Here is a 24,822-nt window from a genome sequence, read left to right on the forward strand (position 1 = left end):
ACATTTTCTCTCTGATTCCTTCTCTTTCTGCTGCAGCAAATAACCACACACTCGTTCACGCTTAAGCCGACCCAGATTAACCGTCTTACAGTTGTGGGGAAGTCTGACACGGGTCCAGTGCGCTACAATCGAGGTGCTGGCAGGAAGGCGTTCCCCCAGGGGCTCTGCGGGAGAGCCCATTTCCTTGCTTTCCCCAGCTTGTGGAGGCCACTCAAGTCCTTGGCTATGGCTCCTTCCTCTTTCTTAAGCCAGAAACGTGCCATCTTCAAATCTCTATTTCCCTCCCCTGTGCCCCATCTTCACTCACTCTCCCGCCTCCCTCTTCCCACTAGAAGGACCTTGCATGGGGACCCACTGAATATTCCAAGATAATGTTCCCACCCAAGATTCTTAACTCAATCACATCTGCAGAATACGCCATATAAGGTAACATACCATAGTTTCTGGGAGTTAGGACCATGGGGCCATCACTCTCTCACCCCTCCCTGTGCCCTAAGGAGACCCTGGAGGCAATTCCTATGTTGCTTCTTCTAACTTCTGCCCCTCCCACCTCCAAATCCAACACAGGCATTACAGCCAGTGGCTAGATGACTGGTCAGGCCTTGATTGACTAAGTCCGATAAAAAGCTTCTCCTGGCCATTGACTTTCCCCTTACAGAACGAGATCCCACGTCCCTCCCTCTGGCTTGTTTTTTAATCTCGATTTCTCTATGATCAACTTCCACCTAATTTTTATGCTTGTGGATTGCATGAGTAAGCTCCAGAGCTTACAGAGAAAAGGGACGAGAAGGGCTGTCCCCGAGGAGCCCCGATTCTTCTGACTCTGCTCCCCGAGTACAGCTGTGGGGAGGGAGTGAGGAGGCTCCGTGGCGAGGCGAGCAGTCTGGAACCGGATGACTTTAGGCGTGGAAATGTGCTCAAACTTCAAATCATTGCCTCAGTCTGCTGGCTTTCTCCTCTTTTAAGCTGGTTTCCTTAATAGTTCTCTGCTATTCCCTTGAAAAATAATAACCTTTACATAACTCTGTGGCTGGAAACACAAGATAAGCCCACTGGCTATTTAGGAAATGTGAATTTTAAGACTAGGAAGCAAAAAAAAAAAAAAAAAAAAAGGACCATGCTGCTTAGGGAGCTGGAGATTCTCAAAATGATGTATGTGGGCACTGTTCTGTCTGAAAGGTGACAGTTTTAAAGCTTAGGAATTTTCTTTAAAAACAAAATCCAAAGTGGTTCGTAGTCTCTGTTTTACTTTAAAAGCTTCCCCCCTCCGCCCCCCAAATGATTCTGCTTAATCACTTTAAATACAATGAACAGAGATACGGGAGTGGCGGTGGGGAACACCACACATCCTGTGGTTCGCACCCGGAGCTCGAAGACAGAAGCCAGTCTTGGATGCCTCCACAGCTGCCTGAAGTTACCTGAGAAATGCACTGCTGGCCCAGAGGCTGCAAGTGCCCTGGTCCTGCCCCAGACCCGTGGCATCTGGGGTCCCCACCCCAGCAGACAAGTCCCCACAGGACAGTCATGGGGTCTGGCCTGCAGGGGCTGGTGTCATCTTCAGGGCCACCTCCCAGGGCTGAGCTGGGAGCTTCAAGAACAGGATCCTTCCTTCTGCCTTTCCCCACCCATGTGGATACATCAAATCCCACACTTAGCAACGCATTCCTTTTACATTAAGCATTACCTCCCCTTTTTAGAATAGAAGAGACTGAGAAACACTGTCGCTTACGTTGTGCTCTTCTGGGGACCGGCCAGGGCATCCCTCAGACCAGCAGCTACTTTGACTGCACAACTGAGGAGAAAGGGTCACGGCTCCCGCGCACGACACTCCGTGTCATTTGAAAGGATACAACCCTCTAAACAATACTGTCTGAATGTTCTGGAATGAGATGTCCCAGTATGAGGAAGACGGGATTTACCGTGTCAGAGGAAAACAACACAAGAGATTTGTGCATTCTGCCTGTGCAAGTCTACTGGGGTGAAGGGCTTCCTTCTTCTGTTGCTAGTGGCGTGGGCGGCCGCAGAATGGAACCACTTGATGCCGGGTTATAACCCAGTTTTGTGCTGAGGAAGCGCCCCCCCCCCCTAGATTTTACACACAGGGATGAACCTGGATGGAATGTCATGAGAATTCCGCTCTCCCTCACATACTCCAAACTCGCTTAACTTGTCTGGAAAGGAGCCACCTGCTCACGGAGAGGTGCTGAGAAATAAACACCTTAAAAACACTTAAAAGTGCTTTTTGCAATTGCAGGGTGATCTAAGTCACAAAACACTTGCTAATCATTATTTTCCCAGGCTCTTAATTTCTCCAGGTGCCAGAGAAATGCAAGATTAAATTAAACATTAGCAGATACCTTGAGTGCTGCGTTTTGAATGTTGACACATTAACTGTGGTATTTCAAGTTGGGAAACACGAGACCATAATATATAAATTGGAATCCTAAGTACTCAACCACGCTCTCCCTGGGAACTCTTATAATAGATGTGAGTAGCAATGTTTCTTGAGAATAAGCCTGGAGATCTGGAACTGGGCAAATGTTTTCCAAGTCTAACAAGAGAATATGGTGTGTGTTAAGAGACTTGAAGCATTTTTCTTTCCTGTGCGTTCTCATGGTGTTGGGATCTGTCCCTCATTTTCTGCCAGTGGGGGCTGGAGCATTGATCTAGAGGTGAGCGCAAGGTGCCCTGGGATTTAACAAGGCACCTGAGCAGGCCCCTCCCTCCCCAATACCAGCCTATCATGACATTGTGTAGGTCAGTGTGTTATATTTACGTTATTTTGACTAAAGAATATTTATTCATCGATGAACCAAGAGCAATTTGCTGTGCAAAGTTCTTTTCCTTGAACTTTAAAATCATCTTTTTTTTTTTTTGCTTACTTGATTTCCATGTTTTTATTATGAATTCAGCCTCAGAATGTTCTGCATCTGTCCAAATCTCCTCTTAAGACACGTGGAGGCACTGATTTCACTCTCTGAGCAGGTCTGAGACCTGTCTGCTCTGTCTGGGTCTGACGGGTGCCTGCAGGCCATTGGAACACACCTGGGAACCCCCTTTGCTGGGATGCTCCAGGCTCTCCTCATTGCCTTTCTGTCCTGGGTCCCTTACTTCCCGTGTCCCCATCTTCCACTTTCTTGTTTGGGGGAAGCACATTTTCTAGTAGATTTCCTAGAAAGCAACGTGGGAAGTTAGACCTTGCGTGTCTAAAATATCTTGATCTCTCTGAAACATGGTTGACAGTTTGGCTGGACATAGACTCCTAAATCAGAAATTTAATTTTTCTTCAGAATACCAGTGAATTGATTTCATTGCCCTCTAGTTCCCGTGGCTGGGATGTGACGTTTTTTTTATTCCTGTGGGTGTGTATGTCACCTATTTTTTCTCTCCAGACATTTGTACGATTTTTGTTTTGTTTTGCGCTTCCGATGTTGCAAAATTTCAGTCATCATGTTGGGTGCTCAGTGGGTCCTTCTAGTCAGGAAACTCATGTCTTGTACTTTCAGAAGTTTTCTTGAATTATTTCTTTGATGATTTCCTCTCTGAGGCCCTGGATGGCACCTCAGCTTCATTCGCACCTGAGATTTGACCCCTGGAGGAACAAGTGTTGGGAGCACCTTGTACACAGAAGGCCCTCGATCAGTTCTCTGTTGAATGAATGAGTACGGGATAGTGGGGAGCAAGGTTTGGGTGGCTCCCGAGAGGCCCCATGACTGTGGGGGAGGAGGGACTGAGGTACGTGTCTTCCTTCTCCCCTTGCCCTTTCCTTCACAAAGTTACCAAGTGCCCACGAATCATCAGCCAGCCTTGAGTGAAGTCTGGAGCCCCGTTAGGGCCTCTCATTGGCCCTAACCAACCTGCCTTCACACCTTCCCTCCCACAGCGTCTCCTCACCAGCCCTACTGGGGTCCGCCAGGGGCTGTCTGTGCCCAAACAGACCTGTAAGCACACCCTTCCTCAGCCTGTGCCTCAGGTGTCCCCCATCCAGCCCGGGAGGGACACTCGTCCCCCACCCTCCTTGAGCACCCCTGTCTGCACCTGCTCACGGGGCTCTGCTACGTGTGCTGTGAGGCAAAGCTGTTTTCCCCATGTACACACTCCCTGCGGAAGAGTTTTCCTGGAACTGGGTGACAGGAAACCTGACTCTCGCAGCACTGTCACCCCAGGAGCTGATGGTCAGGAAGCCTCCGGCTCAGGGTCTCTCTCCTCAACACCACCAGCATCTGGGGTGGATGCTTCTGCTGTCAGGGGCTGAGGGAACAGCCTCCACATCATGCCTCTCCAGGAATTTCCACCATTGCTTTCTTAAAAACACATTCTTTCCTGAATTTCTTCTTTATAATCATTTTAGAAGAAACTGTGCAGGCTCCCACGTCTTACCTTGTGCCAATGCAAACTGCTGGATCCACCCAGGAAATAGGTCTGGGCTACTCAACAGGCCAGTAGAAGCCTCTGGGCTACAAATGCAGACTACAATGAAGAAGTCTGCACTGTGATGTGTGGACAGGGACATTCAGAGCATGACTTTATGTAGAAGTCCCCTGTGACGATGGCTGGGGCCCTGACGACTGTAGACAGTTGCCAACTGCTCTGTCCTAATGTGACAGGAGCCAGGCCAGTGGCCAAAGGACAGACAGTCACTCACGGAGAAGCTGAGCTGTTACCCTGGCTTGGCAGCCTCATGGGACATGGAGGTTCCCAATACTCCTTAGGGACACTTGAGAATGTATGACATCTTCTCTCATTATGGCTGTGGTTAGGTCAGGACTTCTGGAATCCAAACCAGAGCCTGATGGAGAAGTGAAATAAAATGTGAGGGTTCGAACAGAGCTTCTCAAGATGTCCACAGAAGCACATGTGATCTTCTCAGATGTGGGACGGATGTGGCTAGAAAATTCCAGTTAAGGAATGTGGGTAGACTTCATGGACTTTAAGTCCCCCAAGAAGAAATAACCTTCAACAGAGAATAAAAAGTGCCCTCAAGCTGGTCACCATTAAAGTTGCTGCAGGCTACCACATGACTTCTTAACCCACTTTATGGCCCCTGTTCTATCCCACTTCCGCTTTCCAAGGACAACATTCTGGATGACAGGAAAACAAAAACCAAACAGCTCCTTTTCTCCCTTTAAACACTACTACATTGCCTAGGATTGGTGACTTTAATGACTTAGAGCAATTTAAACTACCAACTCCATAATTTCTTCACTCAATTCTCTCAATTGCTCCTTTGTTAGGTCACAAGGCAGGGACCTGTACAGTGTCTCCTGAGGACGACTTTGATGTGATCAAAGAGGAACCCATCTCGGCCATGAGTTCTCTATGGAAACCAGTGTCTCAAAACTTAGCAGAATTAAAGTGTTGTGAGAACTAAGTTGAATAAGCACTTTCCAGGGGCCGTTGTGGTTAGAGAAGAGCAGAAGATAGAGGCATTAGGAGCTGGCCTTAGACATCAATAGGCACCCCCGTGCATTCAGAGGATGAATTTACGTTCTAGCTCCTCAGGGCAGGTGAAGCAGAACCCACAATTCCCAGCTCATGTTCCAGCCCAACACCTGACTCTCTTCCTCACTGAACAATAGTAATAAAAGGTGATGCCCCTGGGGGAGACCAGCTATCAGGTTATATGTATATACCTTTATTGAAGAGAGAATTGTAATTAAAATTCTAAAGTTCCTGCAATATCTTAAGAGATAGGAGTTTGAACTGGTCTTTAAAGCTGAATGTCTATTTCTTCTGGGAAGCCACTCCTTATGGGTAGAGACCCTCTTCTGGGAAAGAGATGTTTGCAACCCTATGGCTCTGGCTCCAGGGAGGCTAAACTCTGCATAATAATGCAAAGGTTGTAATTATTGTGGTCAGTGTCTCATTTCTGCAGACTGTGATTCTTTAGAGTAATTTTCTTTTCCAAATACGGATTTAGACTACAGTGTGCCAATATTTTCTTGCTTGTTTTTGTGGAATTGGTGCATAGCTCTTCACAGGCATTGTCGAGAAAAAATCCACAGGCTAGAAGACATGCATCCTGGCCTGATCTTCTCTTCACTCCAATGTACTGGAGAGAAATCGCTGAAAAAGAAAAAGACAATGAAGTCAGGCAAGGCAAGATGAGGTCAGGTAAAAAAGGGAAGCGAATCAACTGAGTTTGGGGTGGCACAGTACACAGACTATATCCTGGGCTATAAAATAAGCCTCAGTAAATAAATTAAAAGTGAATGACCACAGTAGCATTAAATTAGAAAACAATGACAGAAAGAGATCTTCAAAAGCCACAAATATTTGGAAATTAAACAATGAGTTTCTAAATAGAATTTGTAAGTATTTTAAGCTGAATGAAGATGAAAATACAATAAGCCAAAATTGTGGGATGCAGCTAAAGCAGGGCTTAGAGGGACTTGCATAGCCCTGAAGGCTTCCACAAGAAGGAGCTGACACCCGTGATCTCAGCTTCCATTATAGCAGTTAACCACTAAGTCCTGTCAGCTCTACTTTGGGGAGATTTCTTAACCAGTTTGTTTCTCTACATCATGCGACTGCAGTCCCCTATGGGATCCCCCATCTCCAGTCTAGCCTTCCTCCAGCCTCAGTCTCCAGTCTCTCCTGTCCAGCTGCTCTTACTGCCCTTTCTGTCTCGTGTTCCAGCCCTGCTGGTCTTTTCTGGCTCCTTGGAGTTCTCGTGCCTTCCTCCGGGTCTTCTCACACAGCTGTTTCTCCACCCCCACCACCCGTACCTCCAGTTTACCCCACTAATTCCCACCCACAGAAATACCCTAGCTTGAACTTCCTTTCTTTCCAGAAGCCATGCTCCTGCTATCGCTCCCGTGATGGCGCAGAGAGCTTCCTTCGTGGTAGCATTCGACACATCCTCGAAATGTGTTGCCCTGTCTCTCTTCCCCGTGGGTGAGGGGCCAGCAACCAGCCCTTTTATATTTGATATTGCATATCTGGCTTCCAGCATAACTTCTGTGCCTTGTAGATGCTAAAGGAATATTTGAAAATGAATGAAAGCCTACTTTAGTGGAAATATGACCACTATGTTTATGGTTACAGGTCGATGAGGTCTGGATTTTTGGGTCACGGCTTGCGGGCCACGTCAGTGGTTTCCAGGCATCCACTGGCTCTTCCAGCTTGACAACAGCCCTGAATACTACTTGGGAATCTGCGTGGTTCCTGGGATCCAGACACTCACCCTGGCTCCAGTAATTACTTAAATACCATTAAGAAAGCTGATCTGCTTGTGGCTTCGACTGCTTGAAGACGCAATTTCTCAATTAAATGAGTTATTGGGATTCCCTAAAAGGATCCAGGGCCCTCCCGTTTCGTCATCTTCCCATCAGGAGGTAACTGGGTGATTGCCCAGTGCTCTAGAAAGAGCAAAAGCAACAACTTGGCACATGTCAGAATCAAACATGCCTAACACCATGAGGAGATGCAACAGATAAGAATAAAAAGGGAAAACTAATGTGGAATTCATCTAAATTTAAATATCACTCCTTCAATATTTTTGCATGTATCAAGCAAAAGGAAATGGCTGTCTGGACAAAAGAGAAAATGCTGTGTCCTGCCACATCTATTTTTCAAAGTAATGTGACGTATCTTCTTCCTGATGACACAGATAGTTCATGCTCGTCATAACACTTTTTAAAAAGTTATGACATAACACATTTTAAAAAGGTATAGAAAAAAGAGATCACCCAGAACAGGACACAGAGTAACCACCATCAGTAACTCCTTTCAGGAGTTTTTATACGTATGATACAGATGTATATTTTCCTCTTCAACATTCAAATGTAGGTCTTTGTATCTCCGTGTGTCTGCGTACATGACTCCAAGAAGCAGCCTGTGCAGCCTCCGTTTCACGGACGTGCTATCACTTACAAGAAACACTTCTATTGTTGAACATGGGGGTGTTTAAGTTTCTGCTGTTGGAAATTACTCGGCGCTGAGCACGCTGGATACTCATCTTCACGAGAACCTCTGCTCAAAGCACAGGTCAGTTGGGGCGCCTGGGTGGCTCAGTGGGTTAAGCCTCTGCCTTCGGCTCAGGTCATGATCTCAGGGTCCTGGGATCGAGCCCCGCATCGGGCTCTCTGCTCAGCGGGGAGCCTGCTTCCTCCTCCCTCTCTGCCTGTCTCTCTGCCTACTTGTGATCTCTGTCAAATAAATAAATAAAATATTTTTTAAAAAATCACAGGTTGGCTTCTGTGTTGGATCCTCTCTTCCCTTCTCAAGCAAGGACACTCCTGCCACCTCAGCGTTCCCTGCTTGAGAACGTGTGCCGTCGGCGTGCGAACATTCTCTGGGGGCTTCCGTCTTGCACGGAGTCTCTCTCGCCCCACGCGCTCCCCAGCTGCCCCCCCACCCCCGCTGCAGCCACTGAGGCGCTGCCTTAATACCATGCCGGGTTCACCCCCGGGCCTCGCCTCTGTCACCTGCATCTGCTCTGGGCGGCGAGAGCTCCAGCCCTCAGGGAAAACAGCTTTTCCGTCTCTGCCTGTCTATGCGTTTCTCTGTCCTCTGTGTCCCTGACCTGCGGGCACCGTTGCGCAGCGCGCGCCTTCCCTCCAGAGACGGTCCCGGCTCCTGGCGCGCACCACACCACGGTGTCGGTCCTCCCACTTCCACACCCGTTGCTGGTCTTCTCCTTCGGCTTGTCCGAAACTGTTGGGGGTATCTTAGGGTCACATCTCGGGCCTCTTCCCTTCTACACCTCGCCTGGGTAATCTTACTCTCTCCCAGGACTTTAACTACCAGTGATCTGCTGATGACTGCAGACATGTCTCTCCGGACCAGAACGTTCTCCGGACGCACAGATTAACAGTCCACGTGATACGTGCCCTGGATGTCCGTTAGGCATCTCAAGCCTAACTGCTAAAACAAAAACATGTATTTTCTCCGTCTCTCCAAAATACCTCCGTCCTTCCCCTCACCTTCTGCGACTCAGGAACTCCCACAATGGGTCACTGTTTTTCAAAGCAAAAATGTAGGATTCACGCTGATTTCTCTCTTTTTCTCACCTTCACATCCAACCCACTGTGAGGTTCCTTTGTCTACCTCCGTAATGTTTTTGAGTTCGGTCTGACTCTCCATCTCCACGGGTTCTCTGCTCATCTAAAGCCTTCACTGTGCCGTGCCTGCACGACCCGGCAGGCGCTTCACTGCGCTCCAGGCTTTAGGTCTCGTCCGCGTGTGGCCCGCTCTCCACACACCCCGCAGTGCGGCCTCCTTACTGGCCCCCACTGCACCTGCCATCTGGCCTCTGCTCTCTGCTCCGTGTCACCTCCTCCAGCTCTCCCACGGGTTCTCAAGCCACCTGGGCAGTCTTGCTCCTCCTCTCCCATGTGCCCTTTCTCACCCCAGGGCCTTTGTGCTTGCTGTTCCTCCTCCTTGGAACATTCTGCTCCCAATCTCCACAGGACTGCTTCCTTCTTATCACTGGGACTCACCTCACATGTCACTTTACAATTGAAAGTTGGCTCTCCTTTCACATACCAATTCCAGAGTCTGAGAAACTTGTCCACATGCAAATCACACACAAAACAAACGAAAAACAAAGAAAAATGCCAACGGAAATAATCCGAAGTCCATCAACGGTGGGATGGATAAACTGTGGTATATCCCCACGATGGGATTGTACAGAACAAGACAAGAGCGCCAGCGTGGTTGGACCTCAAGTCGTGACGATGAACGAGAGAATGAAGTCACAGAAGAATGCACGTGGTGTGGAGTTCACCGACACGACTTCAAATACATTGTGTGGGGATATGGCCACGTATGTGGTAAAACTATGAAGAAAAGCAAGAGATTAACAAAATAGTCAGGGGGATGGTGACTTTCCTTCCATGGGGACAGCAAGGGGCACATAGGGAGCCTCTGAAGTACAGTAAGGTTGTCCCTTAACGTGGAGAATAGGATATTTCATTTTTTATCTTTAATTTGCACATGCATACTTCCTAAGTGTTTTTGAATCCATGGCATTTTTTACAATAAAGAGTTTTTTTTTTAAAGATGGGACTATAAAGCAACAGAATTACTTTTTCCTTAGCATTATGATAATAATGCAAACAGTGCTTACTCTGTGTATCTTGGTTCCCTCACTGTTGAGTTGAAAGAACTGAACTCCTCAGCGAACACTGTCTTTCTGTTCTTACATTCTGTCATTCAGCACAGAGCAGGCAGGTTGAAGAGACCTCGAGAGGACATCTGGCCTATCTCCATACTTTCCAGAGGAATTGCCAGTTAATTAAATCCAGTCCAGACAAAAGTGAACAAGTTTGATTCGGAAATCCCACTCTCTGTCTTCCCAGGAAGAAATTACGCAGCCTTGTTATATAATTAAATGTCTGAAAATTCTTCCGACTTACATAGCTGGTTTACACTTTGAGGCCTCATTTCAAACAATGGGACAATACATCCAAAGTTGGAAAGTTTGGGGAGACTAAGTCCAAAAGGGGATGCCCATCAGCTATGTCATGTCTCCCCACACCCAGACGGAGCTCTGTACCTGCTCCTAGAGCACAACCTGATGGGCGCACATGAGGAGACGAACTCTGGGCACTCGGGCTCTTGGGCCAAATAAAATCCCCGTCAAGCTGACGGCACTCTCTCAAAGGAGAACCTGCCCGAGTGCGTTCGGCGGGCAGGGACCGCCAAGCCGTGTGTTCCCACAGAACTGCTTTCTGACACCGGGAAGGAGTGTCCCGTTTCTCAGCGCCCCGGAGATGGACCCGCACTGCAAATCCGGCTCGCCAGAGCTCAATTTAGTCATCGTGTGGCCTGACGGGGTGTAGGCAACCTGGCGTCTTGAATCTCCTGCTCCGTGTTGTTTTTATTCTCGGTTTCATCTAGCGGTGTCCTTGGGGACTGCAGAGCAAGAGCCGGCAGCGAAGTAATGAAATGCGGTAAATGTGGTCAAAGAGAAACAGGACTAGAAGTGCTTCCCTTCCTTTCACGTCCGCGGCCCCATACAGAGCGAGGCTGACGTTGGTTTGCAAAGTCCCAGACTCGCCCCCGGAGGAGAGAGGCCGGCGGAGTTCACTGCCGTGGGACACGCAGTGTCGCTCAGTTTTGTGACCCACACGTTCCGTTTTGCGGACGCGCCTGAACGTCCGGGTCATGACCGTCACCTGCCACTGACACCAGGCGCCCGAGCCGGCTCGCGGGAGCTCGCGGCCCCTTCGGAGCGGCGCCCTGCGTGGGCAGCCCGTGGCCTCGTCGGCGCTCGGAGGCCCCGCGAGGCCGGGGCGAGGTTGGCGGCGAAACACGGGGACGCCGGGAGGACGTCGGTCTTGGCGTCCGAGGGGACAGGCCTTCGCCGGTCACGGAGAGGAGCCCAGGCCGGCTCGTTCCGCGGGGCTCAGCGCCACGCTGGGCGGACGTCTGGGTCCCCGGCCGAGAGTGAGGCCCCGGGGGACGCGGGAGGGAAGGACTGGCCTCCGCGCCGGCTCTCCAAGGGCGGCTCCTGGCGTCCGAGCCGCACGCGCCGCTGCCCGGCCTCCGGCCACCTGCAGATCCCCCGAGCGCGGCGACAAGTGTCTGCACGCGGGGCTCGCTCGGAGCGTGAGGCGGAGGGAAGGCGGCGAGCTGCTTGCAGAGCAGAGGCGCGCGGGGGTCGCCAGCACCCACGGGACGAGCCGGAGACCGTGTCTCCTGAAGACCCACACGCCACACCCGAACGACCTTGACGGTCGCGACCGTGCGGTGTGGCGGGACACGATGGCGCACCGCGGCTCCGTTCGTCCCCCGCCAGTTGATGGGGCCCCTCGGCCTCGCCCGGCCCCACGTGGTTCCAAGTCAGGGACAGGGTGGCCCTCGCGGACGCAGGGAGGGAAGGAGAAGGGCCACGACGACGCTCACGGGTCCCCTGAGAGGGAGACGCCGGGTGCCGGGGTCCGCAGGCTTCCTGGGGGACCCAGGTCCGTGGGAAACACGCGTGGGCGCCAACCAGGGACCAAGACCTGGCGCTGTCACCCCCAGCCGGGAGGTCAGGAGTTGCCGAGCCGCAGCCCGGGAAACAGCCGTCCCCACGTCCCGGGCACCGGCCCGCCGGCCCCGCGCGAACGGCCTCCCGCACAGCCGGAGACACGCAGCCAGCCCAGCGCCGGCCCCGCGCCTGTCCTCATCCTCCTGTCCCCGGGGCCGCCGCGGCGCAGCCCCGTCCGTCGCGCCCGATGCCGCACGGGGCCAGGGTACTGGTCGCCCACGGCCGTGTAACACGCCGACCCCGAAGCTCCGCAGCGCGCAGCGACCGTGAGCGTCGCTCTCTCGTGCTCTGAGTGCCCTGGGCCCAGGCCCCGAGCGGCTTGGCCGCGGGAGAGGCCGCCGGGGCCCGAAACAGCCCGAAGCTGCTGGACGGGAGCATGGCGGGGGGCATCTCGCAGGTTCCCACGGCCGCTCCTGCGACTCTGCAAGCTGGGCACACCCGCCGACTCTCCCCTCCGACTTGCGAGAGTGACAGCAACTCTAAGTCCTGTACCCCCCAAACCCCATTCCCAAACAATTAGGTTTTTTTGTTGTTGTTTTGTGTTTTTTTTTTTTTTTTTTTTGGCAGGGGTGAGGGCATTTCCCTCCTCTCTTTACAGTTTCCGTGATGCCTTAGGACTTGGCTGTTCCTTAAATAACACTTCCTATATTCCACAGTATGACGACTTATACTGGCCTTTCAAGTTAATAAAGGAATGGTTTTCGAAAGCACTGATGTTCTTTGCATCAAACCCTGAAGCAAATCCATGAAATAAAAAAAAATACTACCTTAGACTCATATTGGTCACCCCTCGCTGCCATAGGACTTCCCTCCCCGTTTTGCTCAGGACAAGTCCTCAGCAACCTCATTACATGAATAAGGCTTGAATAAAACTAAGTCGGAAGCAGAGATTATAGGGTTCCCCCCCCCTGAGAACACAGATGAATTGATCTTAAAACTGGGGACCACAAAATAAAAACCATGCGATATGACTGTAGACCAAAGTTCAATTCACTCTTTCACACTCACCATTTCTAGTTAAAACTCCTCAAAGCATCTGACCTGATTGGACCACTTAGTTGCATGCTATAGGGCCACAGTTCTGTTGCCCTCTGCCCTTACCACTCAGCCCATATGCCTCTGCTGGGACTTTGTTTTGAGCCTAGGGTCCTCCTTCTCTGCTGCTCTCTTGCAACCTGCCGTCCCTGTATCTCCGAAAGTAGCTCACTCTGAGAGTGCGGGGCACACACCATCCTCCGGAGAATGGTCAGAACGCAATCCTTACCTCTACAGCCCCACTTGGCTATCTTACGGTCCCAAAGGAAAGCCCCTTCAGTATTCTACACTACGTGAAGATAGTTTTCCATTTTTCTCTTTAAGAAACAAAACCCTGTGTAATATAACACACATTGAAAAGTACATAAATATATAGCTACAGTTTAATGAATAAGTCAATGTCTGTATAACTACCACCGAGGACAAGAAATAGAACAGATATTGCTAGCATCCCGGAAGAACTGCCCTGCCATCTACCTGCCCAGCCATACTCCCTTCTCTCCCTCATGGCGTACCATTATGCTGGATTTATAAATAATAATTCCCTTGATTTTCTTTATAATTTTTACATGGTTCTTCTGCTTGATCTGACTTGAGTTCACTGCTTTGATGACAGGTTCATCTACTATAAAGTTTGGTAAGAAAACCATAGTTTTAAAGCTCCAATTAAATTGTCAATACATTGCTTTTTCTTTTTTCCCCAAAAGGCATATGTAGAGGCATATGTAGGTTGCAGAAACTTTTATCTTGCTTATGTGATTTTTAAGGGTTACATGGTTGTCTGAAGGGAATTAACACTTATATTAGCAGAGATTTCTTTGTCTAATGTATTGCAGCCTTTAAACAACATTGAGAGGAAGAGTAAGATATTAATTATAGCAAAAATCCTTAAACAACAAGTATGAATTTTTTGTTTTTGAACTTCACATCTCACTTATCATGTAAGATTCATAATGGTCATTTAGATTGCCTTTGAGCCATTATGAACAGTAGTAGTATAAAATATGATCTATATATTGATGTACTGGTATATATGCCAGTAGTGTATGTGTATGTGTGTGTGTGTATGATATTTATATATTGGTCAACTGGTCTCTTCTGTTTCAGTGGTTTTTCAATCTGAACACCAGTATCTTGTTTTACTTATCATAGCTTTTTATAAATCTTGCTATATGGAGACCAAGTTCTCTCTCTCCTTGTTTTCTGTTAAGAGTCTTTGTTTATTTGTGACTTCTGCATGCCCATATCAATTTTAGAGTAAGCTTATCAAGTTCTAAAAATAAACATGTTGAAGTGTGGCCCAAAATCACAACTGAAGCTCTCCATTTTCCAGTTTCCAGTCCATAAACATGGCAGAGCCCTCCATTTACTTTGATATTAATACCATTCAAAACCATTTAGTTTTCTCCCCAAAGTTTTTGATATTTCTGGCATTTTTATAGTTCTGATATTATTTTAAATTCTTGGTTTGAGTTTTCTTGGATCACCTTGGTGAATCTGGGCAGAGATCCACTGGGGCCCATGTTTTTCTCCTATTCTTCTCACACTAAGGCAGTGCACCCCCACAGTCTCGGGGGGGTGGCAGCTGATGGTGCCTTCACCTTGGACACAGTCTTTCAGGGTCCCAGCAAAACATGTCTTCTGCAGAGTGAGGTGGGCATCTCCAGTAGGCTCCCTGCCTCTGGCAGGCACTCAGCGTTTACATTTCTTTTCCTTCACTCTTCAACATCATCAAAATGCAGCTCCATTTCCAGTCCAGGTTACCAAATATCTTAAGAGCAGAAGTGATTTTGGATTCTCTGTTTACCTTTCTGGTTTTCTCTTAGCATTTATAGTGGTAATTCCTTCTGTCATTTTGGTTCTTGAATGTTTCTATGAACTTCAAAAAAATGTATCCAGTGTTATTGGTTGTTTTCTGTGACAGGTTTAGTTTAAATAATCTAGCATCTAGCCTGCCATTATTGAAAACAGGAACTCGTCGAGGAAGCTAGTTTTCAAATTCTGATTCAGATGAAAACAAGTTCACCAAGTCCAGAGCTAAAAGCAGAAAAGAGGGTAGGGGAGGCTCTCTGCTTGATACAAGCCCCATGTTTATTTATCTCAGTATGGCAACACTGGTACAGAGCAAAACTAGGAATGGATTTGGGAAAAAAAAATTTTTTTAATAAAGTTTTTAATGGCTTTAACAGTATGTTTATAAAATCCCATTGTATCACTCATTTTACCTAAATGATTATGTTAATGATGTTTCCTCGAAGTGTAGATCCAGGATTTTAAGGTAACTTAACTCATCTTTCAGAAATTTAAATATTTTATTCCTAAATTTTTTATTGGTGAGATAAGTAGATATATAATAAACCACAGAACCAATAATGTTTTGCCAAGTTTCTCCTTAATTAGAACTGCAGATTCTACTACTTTTATATAGGAATACAGGCTACCAACTAGAAATAATCCCCATAGATTCTCTGGAAAAAAGCTAGTGGAACAAAATTTTTAAATATTATGCGCACACTACATGTAATTTCTTTTATGGAAAGACGTCAATATTTGAATATTTAAAATAAGAAACTAAATAATATAATGAATCTATAACAGCAGCCAGGAAGATCTTTGTAGAATACAATAAAATACTGATGCTTTTGTGGTGTGTGTGTGTGACTACGAAAATTTTCTCTGGCAGAAAACAGAACAAAAGATACATGCAATATTAAGAAAATCAATCACGAACATTCCTCTTAAACACAAAGCTAATAAGCAAGATGATCAACTGTTTATGAATTTTTCTATTATTGGCAGCAGGTTCTAAATTTTAAAAAATCAGAGAGGAAAAGCTTAAGATGGAAAAATCCCATCCACCTGATGCATTCTCGACAAGTGTTTGCTCCTGAAGTGTTTCACCTTCTCGTTCCAGTTCACGAATGTCCCTTTGATCTTGCCATCCCCTCGAACCACAGTGCATGGGTCCTTCCTCCACAGCTAGACCTCCTGCAGGGACCCCAGCACTTGCTTCCCGTGCACCTGACCATCTCCCCTTTGAACTGGAGACCACAGCCTGCTGTCTCTCAAGTCTCCTCCCGGCCAGTGCGCTGATGCTGACCTTGCCATCTCCATGCTGTCCTTTCCTTAGCTCTGGGATACCTCATCTCTCTTTCTGACCTTATCTTGATTGCTCTTCTCTGCACCATCTCCCTTTCCCCATTCCTTACACACCAATATTGCGTACTCGAAATTGTCATTCATCTTCTCTTCACTCCCTATGCTCCCATGCATCTTCAATAGTTCTATGTGGATGATATCCCAAACTCAATTTCCCTGAGCTTTAATGTAGTCGGTCTATCCTGTCTTTATGGTGGGTCTTTATCTTCTGCTAATGCCACTAACTCAGTTTACGATGGACTGAATCCACCATCTTCTGTTAGATTTTCCCCACCATGACTCCATTTTCTGTATTTTTGAAAGGTGACCTTCTTACAGTGGTTCAAGATTGAAAATCCAGCTTCACCTGTGGCCCTACCTCCCCACCCAGTTTCCCTGATGGCCACTTCTAGGTCTGTCAGTACTTCTTATTTTCTATTCTCTGCTGCCTGGACTAAGTTTCTGGAAGAGCCTCCCCATGATTATACTACCCAGCCTAAAACTATTCTTTACCACTGTGGTCCGAAGTCATTCTGGTCCCCCTATGAAGTTCACACTAACCACATGAGAACCCATATTCACTGTTTCTAAACATGGGTACCTTTTCGTGCCTTTTCTCATTTGATTTCTCTTTGGATTGCCCTTCCTCCCATGCCTCCTGTGTCCCAAATGTGTCTGGCACAACTATTGTTCAGCTTTCAAAATCCTTGTGTACCCAGTGCCAGTCAGCAAGAGAAACAGAAAATTTGTGTCCAGAGTTGTAAGATTACGGACACTGTACGAAAATATGGTTTCAAGACGGGGAAAATCAAAGGATAATATTGTTAAGGGTGATTAACAATGATTCAGAGAAGTCCACTTATGACATATCTCGAAAGAGCTGCCTACACTCGTGATTTCCAATTCTCCCTTCTCCCTTCACCCAGTCAGGCTTTTGCCTCCATCACTCCATAGATCTGCTCGTCATCAATGGCCCCCACGTTGTGAAATGCCACAATCAGTCCCCAGTCCTGCTCCTTTTCATCTTAAGTGAGATATGATCAAGCCAAACATGCTGGAGTCATCTTCAGCCCCTCTCTTTTCTCTACCCCTAAGCCAGCGTACGGTGTCCTTCACAACCTGCACAGAATCGACCACTCCTCATCTCTTCCACAGCTGCCATGGCGGCACACCACTTCCATCTTTGCCTGGATGACTGCACAGCCTCTCGGCTGGTTCCCCTTTCTCTTCTCTCATGCTCTCCTCTAGCCTCAGTCTATTCTCAATGCACCAGTCAGAATGAACCTGTTGAAAATCAAGTCAGACCATGTCACCCCTCTGATCCCAAACCCATCTCAGTCAGTGTAAAAGTAACTGTCTTTGCTTTGGCTGACAGGCCCAACATCATCAGATCTGATCTTCTGGTCTCCCTGCTCTGGCTCTTTTTACTCTAGCCACTCCTGGACATACATAGCCTGTTCCTTATGCTTGGAGAGCTCACCTCCTTCACGTCTTTCTCAAGGAAGCCTACCTTAACCATCTCCTTTTCTTTTCTCTATTTTTCCTTTTCATATACTTGCCATTTTCTAATATATTATATTGTCATGTTCATCATCTCTCTCAGTGTTCACTGAAGGTGTATCCAAGGCTAGTGTTCACTGAAATATCTCAAGCACCTACAATGGTCCTCAGCATGTAGTAGATACTAAATAAATACTTGTTGAGCAAAATGAAGAAACTTTTGAGAACAGAAGTTCTGTGAAGTGGTGATGACCTAACTAGTTTACATGGACCCAGAAGCAAATGCATGTGAAGAAATGGAACCATAAATGTAAACTAGCTTGGAATTTATCCCAGTCTTTCTATTCCTATATGTAGTCACTCCAGAACATGAAAATACACCTATCTGAATACCTTTATTTTCATATTTAAAATAAGACACCCTATGTAGGATACAACATGGACATTTTAAACATCAATACATAATGACATGACATCTTTAAACAGTTATAAGTACTGACCATTCTTAAGTATCAGTAAATATATCGTCAATTCCGGCATAACACCAGATGATGTGCAATTTGAAAAAAAGAGCAAAAACTGGTTAGTGTACTCATTAGTAATAACTGACAAACCCATATATTTCACCTATTTGATATGGTAAACAAATACAAAGAAAATAATATATAATACTGTATAATTTTAGTAAATATAGTAAACAAAAAATGTTGTGAAATTGAAAATATAAATAGTACACAAAAATATTTTTCTATTTCTATGAAGATGATTCTTAGAGCATTAATTCTGGCATATTGCCATAGGTTTTTAATTAATTAATTTATTTATTTTAGATTTTATTTATTTCTTTGACAGAGAGATCATAAGTAGGCAGAGAGGCAGGCAGAGAGAGAGAGAGAGAGAGAGAAGCAGGCTCCCAGCTGAGCAGAGACCTCCCCCATGCAGGGCTCCATCCTAAGACCTGAGATCATGACCTAGGCTGAAGGCAGAGGCTCAACCCACTGAGCCACCCAGGGGCCCCTGCCATAGGTTTTTAAATGAAATGGCTAATCTTTTAAGGTTCTGCATATAAGCAAACATAAAATTATTTATGGTTTAAAACTGTAATGGTTCCAAAACTAGCATATAATTGGAATATGTAGAATGATTTTGAGGGCAGGGTGGGGGTGGTGTCCATATTGTACATAAATAAACAAAAATTTAAAGAAGTGCAATTCAGTTTTCCTTAATTAGATTTGGAATTACCCTGGCTTTTGAAATTATAATCTTTAAAATGAACCAAAATCTTCATTAATTTTTTCAGTGAGTCTGAGCACAGCAATTTGGCCTGGAACCTCTTCTCTGAACATGACATAGTAAATAATCTATATGCTCATGTATCTCTATAGCAAATCATATATATATATATACACAGACATATATAATATGTACATGTCTATCACATATACATATATATAAAATATACACGTTACATATATTTTGTGTTGTTTTCCTTAAGATAAATATTATAAGATGAAAAATAAACTTACTTTACACCAGAAAATAGACTGATCCTAATAACATAAGCAGGCTTTGCCATGTAGATTAACACTTATCTAAATGAAATACTATCTTATAAATTAGTTTTAGACACTAATGGAGTAGAGGAGGAGCTAGTGAGATTATTTATATAAAGAGATGCTACACACTAAGCAGTAGATTTATCTTTTTAATTATTTTGCTTAGTCTTATAATAAAGTTAAATCTTTTATTACCTAAGGCATGACGACAGGTCAGTAGCAGGAAGGCAGCTAGGAATGCAGGGAGCAGAGGGAAAGACTGGTTTCAAGGACATAGATACTGTGACGACTGAGTAACCAAATATATCCTTATTCACAGTATTTTCACTGACAAATGTTGTCACCACAGCCTCACAAACACAATGACATACAATTTTTTTTTTTTTTTACCGCAGTCTACTAGTTCTCCACCATACCAGTTTTAGTATGAGCAAGGCCCACTCAAAATGGGCTTTAAACCAGCTGTGTTCCCTCTGAAAATGACAATATCTCAAAATAGAAATACTCTGGGAAAAAGAAATGCTTACAGTAAAAGACATACAGTAAATTATCCAGGTGCAACTTCAAGAGCAAGAATTATATTTACAGGTTTGAACTGGAGTTTGTATTCACTTTTGCCTTTAATTGCAGTGATTTAGTGAAGTAGCAAAAACAGTGAATCACATTTAAAAAAATCAAAGTTCAACTTACACTCAGCTCTTTGTTGGGTTTTTAAAAATTCAATGAAGAATTCTTTCAGTAGAAGATTAATGAAGATTTTGTATTTCTTTTAAATATTTTTCAAAAATTACATCACATTTTGTAAATTAAACATATAAAATGTTTTTTAAAAGCCAGAATTAGGTGGGAAACTCTATTTCTGTTTCTCCCTTTTTAAAAGCTCAATAATAGGGGCCTCTGGGTGGCTCAGTGGGTTAAGCCTCTGCCTTCGGCTCAGGTCATGATCTCAGGGTCATAGGATCGAGTCCCACATCAGGCTCTCTGCTTGGAAAGGAGCCTGCTTCCTCCTCTCTCTCTGCCTGCCTCTCTGCCTACTTGTGATCTCTCTCTCTGTCAAATAAATAAAATCTTAAAAAAAAAAAAAAAGCTCAGTAATTTATTTGTAATATAGACCAAAACATCATTGTTGGCATTTGCTTCACTGCAATACGCCCCTAAGTCCTTGCTAGGAGCCCAGAGTGGGTTGGTTGGGGACTAGACTACACAGCCGATGGCAGTTTTGTTATTTCAGTAGCACAGAGCACATACGTATGGCTGAACAAATAAATCTTCATGCCACTATTTTAGTTGTATGACTGAAGGCTCTAGCTGTCCTGTGAAATAGGTTTCATGTTGACTGAGGGCTTTCCGTCAGTTTGCATGTTAGACTAAAGTAAAATTTAGTGAGTTAGTAAAGATACTATAAATAGGCCAAAAATGTAATGTATATACATACACATATTCTTTTTTTCTTTAAAATTATGCTATCCCTTGTTTGGTAGAGAGCTATACTGAAGTGTTTATGGATGAGCTGTCTGATGTACTGAATTTGCTTTCAAATAGGATAGTAAAAAAAAAGTGCATCTGTGAGAAATAGAGGTGAAATAGAGTGGCAAAATATTAATAATTGTTAAAGCTGGGTGATGGCTCCTTAGAGAATCTTTATATTATTGTCTATATCTTCTAAAGCTTGAAATCTTCAATAATAAAAATAATACATTCAAATAAATCTCCATAAAAATAGTAAGGGCAAAATAAAAGTATTTTCAACTAACAAAACTACTCTATACTTAGATATTTTTAAAAATGTCTCTTCAAAACCATTTTTTTGTTTTATTTAAAAAAATTTCTTTCATTTATTTATTTGACACAGAGGGAGAGTACAAGCACAAGCAGGGGGACTGGCAGGCAGCAGAGAATGAGACTCCTAGCTGAGTAAGAAGCACAACATGCAGCTCGATCCCAGGACCCTGGGATCATGACCTAAGCTGAAGGCAGCCGCTTAACTGAGCCACCCAGATACCCTGTTCAAAACCGTATGTACAATATTGTTGCCACAGTGAACAACTGGAAAGAACTTAAGTGTCAATCAGTAGTGGCAGTGCATATAATATACCCACAAGCCACGGAATAAATACTAGGCATCCATGAAAACAACAACTGTGAAGTGATAAAGGAGGTTCCACAGCAGGCATGGAGCCTGATTCCATGCTCACAGGTGTGTCTGAATGTCCATCCCTGTTCAGAGTGGTTATCTCTGCAAAGAGGAATTACAGATTTTTTTATTTTTATTTTTTTACTTTTCTCCTGAAAGTGTTTTGTATTACTCAATTTTTTTTTACAAGGGTATATACTAACTTTATATATGACAGAAATTATTTTCTATAACAACATCCATAAATTTTCTCATTACGCTATTCTTTCTAGGTGATGGAATGATATAAAAATTATCCAAAGTCTTAAGTAAATCAAAATGGGAAAGGGCTGTATATCTAAAAAAACAAAACAAAATAAAACAAAACTATGAAATCTGGAATCAATTTTTAAAAATGAAAATGAGAAATTTTAAGGCATTCTAGCACACACTTTTTTCCTTAGCCACCTATTGAGTGCATTAAAATATAAGTCAAAGACTACATAAAACACAAGATGCTTAAAAAAATAGGAACAGAATTAAGTACCTTTTAGTTAACTGAAACCAGGCTGAAATTCTATTACAGAAAGAAACAGCATTTATAAGAAAAAATGTTTTCTAGTTTGTTCACAGGAATTTGAATTGAAAATAATCCAATAATTCCACACAAAAGAAGTATTTGTTGATATTTTATCTCAGAATAAAACAGATGGCAGAATGGAATAAAATGCCATTTCCAGATGCATGGTTTGTGAATTCTGTGCCTTCAACTCAGCATTATCAGCTAAATCTCAAGTTTCACTTTAGCCAGCACTGCGATTTTGTGGAGTAAATTTTAACTTAATGATTAACCTTTGAAACATCATATGAGGTTAATTATCTTGGGGAGAAGTCCCAAAGGTACATGTTCTGATGGTTGTGGAATCTTACATCTTTAGGTGGTCTGCTATTGCTATGCCCTCTTTTTAGTCTGTTTAGACCACAGAGCAATGTGAGAACCAGCCAGCAGTGGGACCTCTCTCCACCTCATCCCTCTGTGGGGGCCTTTATTATATACGCAATTGATTTCATGTACAGTCCTTATTCAAGTGCTGCACTGTTCCCAATATTTCCTATTTCCTTGCTGATGATAAGGCTTCAAGGAATTTAAAAGTATCTCCTTCTTACCAAGAGGTCAGAGATCCCTAAAACATGGCAATACCAATTCAGATAACGTAACAAAAAATAAATAAAAAATGTATCACCTAACTTACCTGGTGGACATTTCCTCCCTTCACATCCATGTTCTAAGCTTTAGGGATGATGACAGATTTCTGAGTTTTTGATTTGTCCACATCAGGCATCTGTATTCAGAATGAAGAATCACACTTGGTTAAACTTAATACTTGCACTTGTGTGAGGGCAGACCCTCTGGTTCTTGTTGTTTCTAGATGATCTGGGGCAAATCATTTAAATCTTTATTTAGGTGTCTGAAAGGCCTACAATATGATAAATACCCCAGATTTTTTTTTACCTTGTTTCCAGAGAAACTGGACTGTCCATAATGCAGAGTATTGGAATAAAGTCTTTTTGAAGTTTTTGAAGATTCTTGACACAATTTTCTTTTAGACCTATGGGCTGTTTTGCTTATCAGTTTGTGATCATTTACATTAACTTTTATACTTTGATTTACTGATTGTTGCTGTAGTAGTTGGGGATCTTCCATGTCTGTGTCTGATTCAAAAATGTGTGGTTGTTTCTTTATTTTTCGTGACTTGTGTCCTTCCCCTAAAATTTGTGTCATATATTTGTTTGTTAAATGTTCTTTTCCATTCACTTGGAACTCAACAGCTCTGGTTATTACACCTGAACTGTTATCTGACATCTTAAATGCTGAGCTATCAGACAGGTATTTACTTTCATTTAAACTCACAGTTGATGGTTCTTCGTTAAAAGGGGGATATTTTACCATATTTTCACAGGACCCAGTGTTTTTTTCTTGTAGTCTACAAGTATTCTGATTTAAATTTCTAGCATTCATCTGAATATGACAATTAGGTCTTTTTCTAAAAGCTGGATCTAAGTTCAGTTTGTCATTTTGCATCATGCTACTTTTAGGTGAAAACAATTTAGATTCTGTAACAACATGCTGTTTTCTTTTCAGGTTGCCAGGTTCTAAGATATTTTTATTCGTTTGTAATGACTGATTCTTGAAAACTGGTATGAATTTTGGGGCAATATTATTCTGGGAGCTAAAATTTGTGCCTTGAACTCGAATCTTCTCTCTGTTGGGCTTTGGTACTTCCAAGTGTATTTGGGGTGCTTTGCCAGACCGGGATTTCTTTCTGTTCTGGACAGCTTCTTGCTGGAGGTGCGGAGTTGAGGACACCCCCGGCTTCTCCAGGTGGCTGCCTGAAAGCTCCACCTTGTGGTGCGTGACTAATGAGCACAGTCGAAGACGCTCAGCCACAGCAGGTCTTGGGGAAGGGGCCTGAGTCAGAGAGAACCTGAACATCTGTTTAGTGGTCAGATTAGGTGCCTTGACTTTGTTTTCCTGAAAGAACAGAGATTAGGAAATTTTTAAAATGTCAAAATGTTCTTAATGGAAAAGAAAAAATATAGGTAAAATATCAAAATAAGAATATGAAGTAACACTACAATATATAATACAGAAAAAAACACACAAAAACCAATGAGCCTTCCTGAGGAAACATGTACACTCCTAATGGTTTGTGTCCTTGTTAAGATACAAACCTTTCAAAATATTTTAGATGAAGATATGTTCTACGTCCTATATAAATCCTCTGAAAACTACAATTAGCTATCCATTGTCGTCCAAGTAGGTCTGTGCTGCTCTCACTCAGAATATCTTTCCCTTTTCTTTATATTCTTTCCCTCAACTTCCTAAGAATATGTTAGCAGGTATTTGTCACCAAAAAAATAGTAGTAAAAGGTGGTGTTCTTACCAGCATGCGTGTTCCACCACCTTATGGAGATAATAGATTCTTTGAGGGCAGGAACCATGATGTATTTATTCTTATATACTTCACATTTTTTAAGAGATTTTATTTATTATAGAGAGAGCTCATGAGAGCACAAGTGGGGGAAGGGGCAGAGGGCGAGGCTTCTAAGCAGACTCCCTGCTGGCCAAGGCAGGGCTTTATCTCACGACCCTGAGATCATGACCTCAGCCGAAACCAAGAGTTGGCTGGTCAACAGCTAAGCCACCCAGGCACCCCTATACTTCACATTCTTAAATCGTTCACAATTACTACAAAATGCTTGCTCCAAGAAATTAAATGAATGGAAGAGTTGGTTGCATCTATACTAGGCCTTTAAGAGTAAGTAGGAGTTTGACTAGAGGACACTGGCTGGCTGTGTCTTGATCATTTTGTGCTCTCATAGTCTAAAAAAGTGCTGGTACTTGGTAGCAATTCAGTAAGAATCTGTCGGACTGACTCAAAGAGTCAGACAACCCAAAGACAGCCAAGTGTTTAGTCTTTTTTTTTTATTGTGGTAAT

General features: G+C 44.3%; 1 protein-coding gene across 1 annotated transcript in view; it reads right to left on the bottom strand.

Annotated features, from left to right (window-relative positions):
• Window positions 1-22,590: 22,590 nt before the first annotated feature.
• CUNH18orf63 (chromosome unknown C18orf63 homolog) overlaps window positions 22,591-24,822 on the bottom strand; it is a 34,241-nt gene continuing 32,009 nt past the window's right edge. Inside the window, exons 12-13 of the mRNA XM_032872158.1 lie at window positions 22,836-23,855; window positions 22,591-22,665 (exon numbers count right to left, since the gene is read on the bottom strand). Coding sequence (XP_032728049.1) covers window positions 22,609-22,665; window positions 22,836-23,855 — 1,077 coding nt within the window. The 3' untranslated portion in view covers window positions 22,591-22,608. The remainder of the gene's footprint in view (window positions 22,666-22,835; window positions 23,856-24,822) is intronic.

Source organism: Lontra canadensis, unplaced genomic scaffold (genome assembly GCF_010015895.1).
Source record: "Lontra canadensis isolate GAN:19392208 unplaced genomic scaffold, GSC_riverotter_1.0 scaffold44, whole genome shotgun sequence".
Classification (NCBI taxonomy): Eukaryota; Metazoa; Chordata; class Mammalia; order Carnivora; family Mustelidae; genus Lontra; species Lontra canadensis.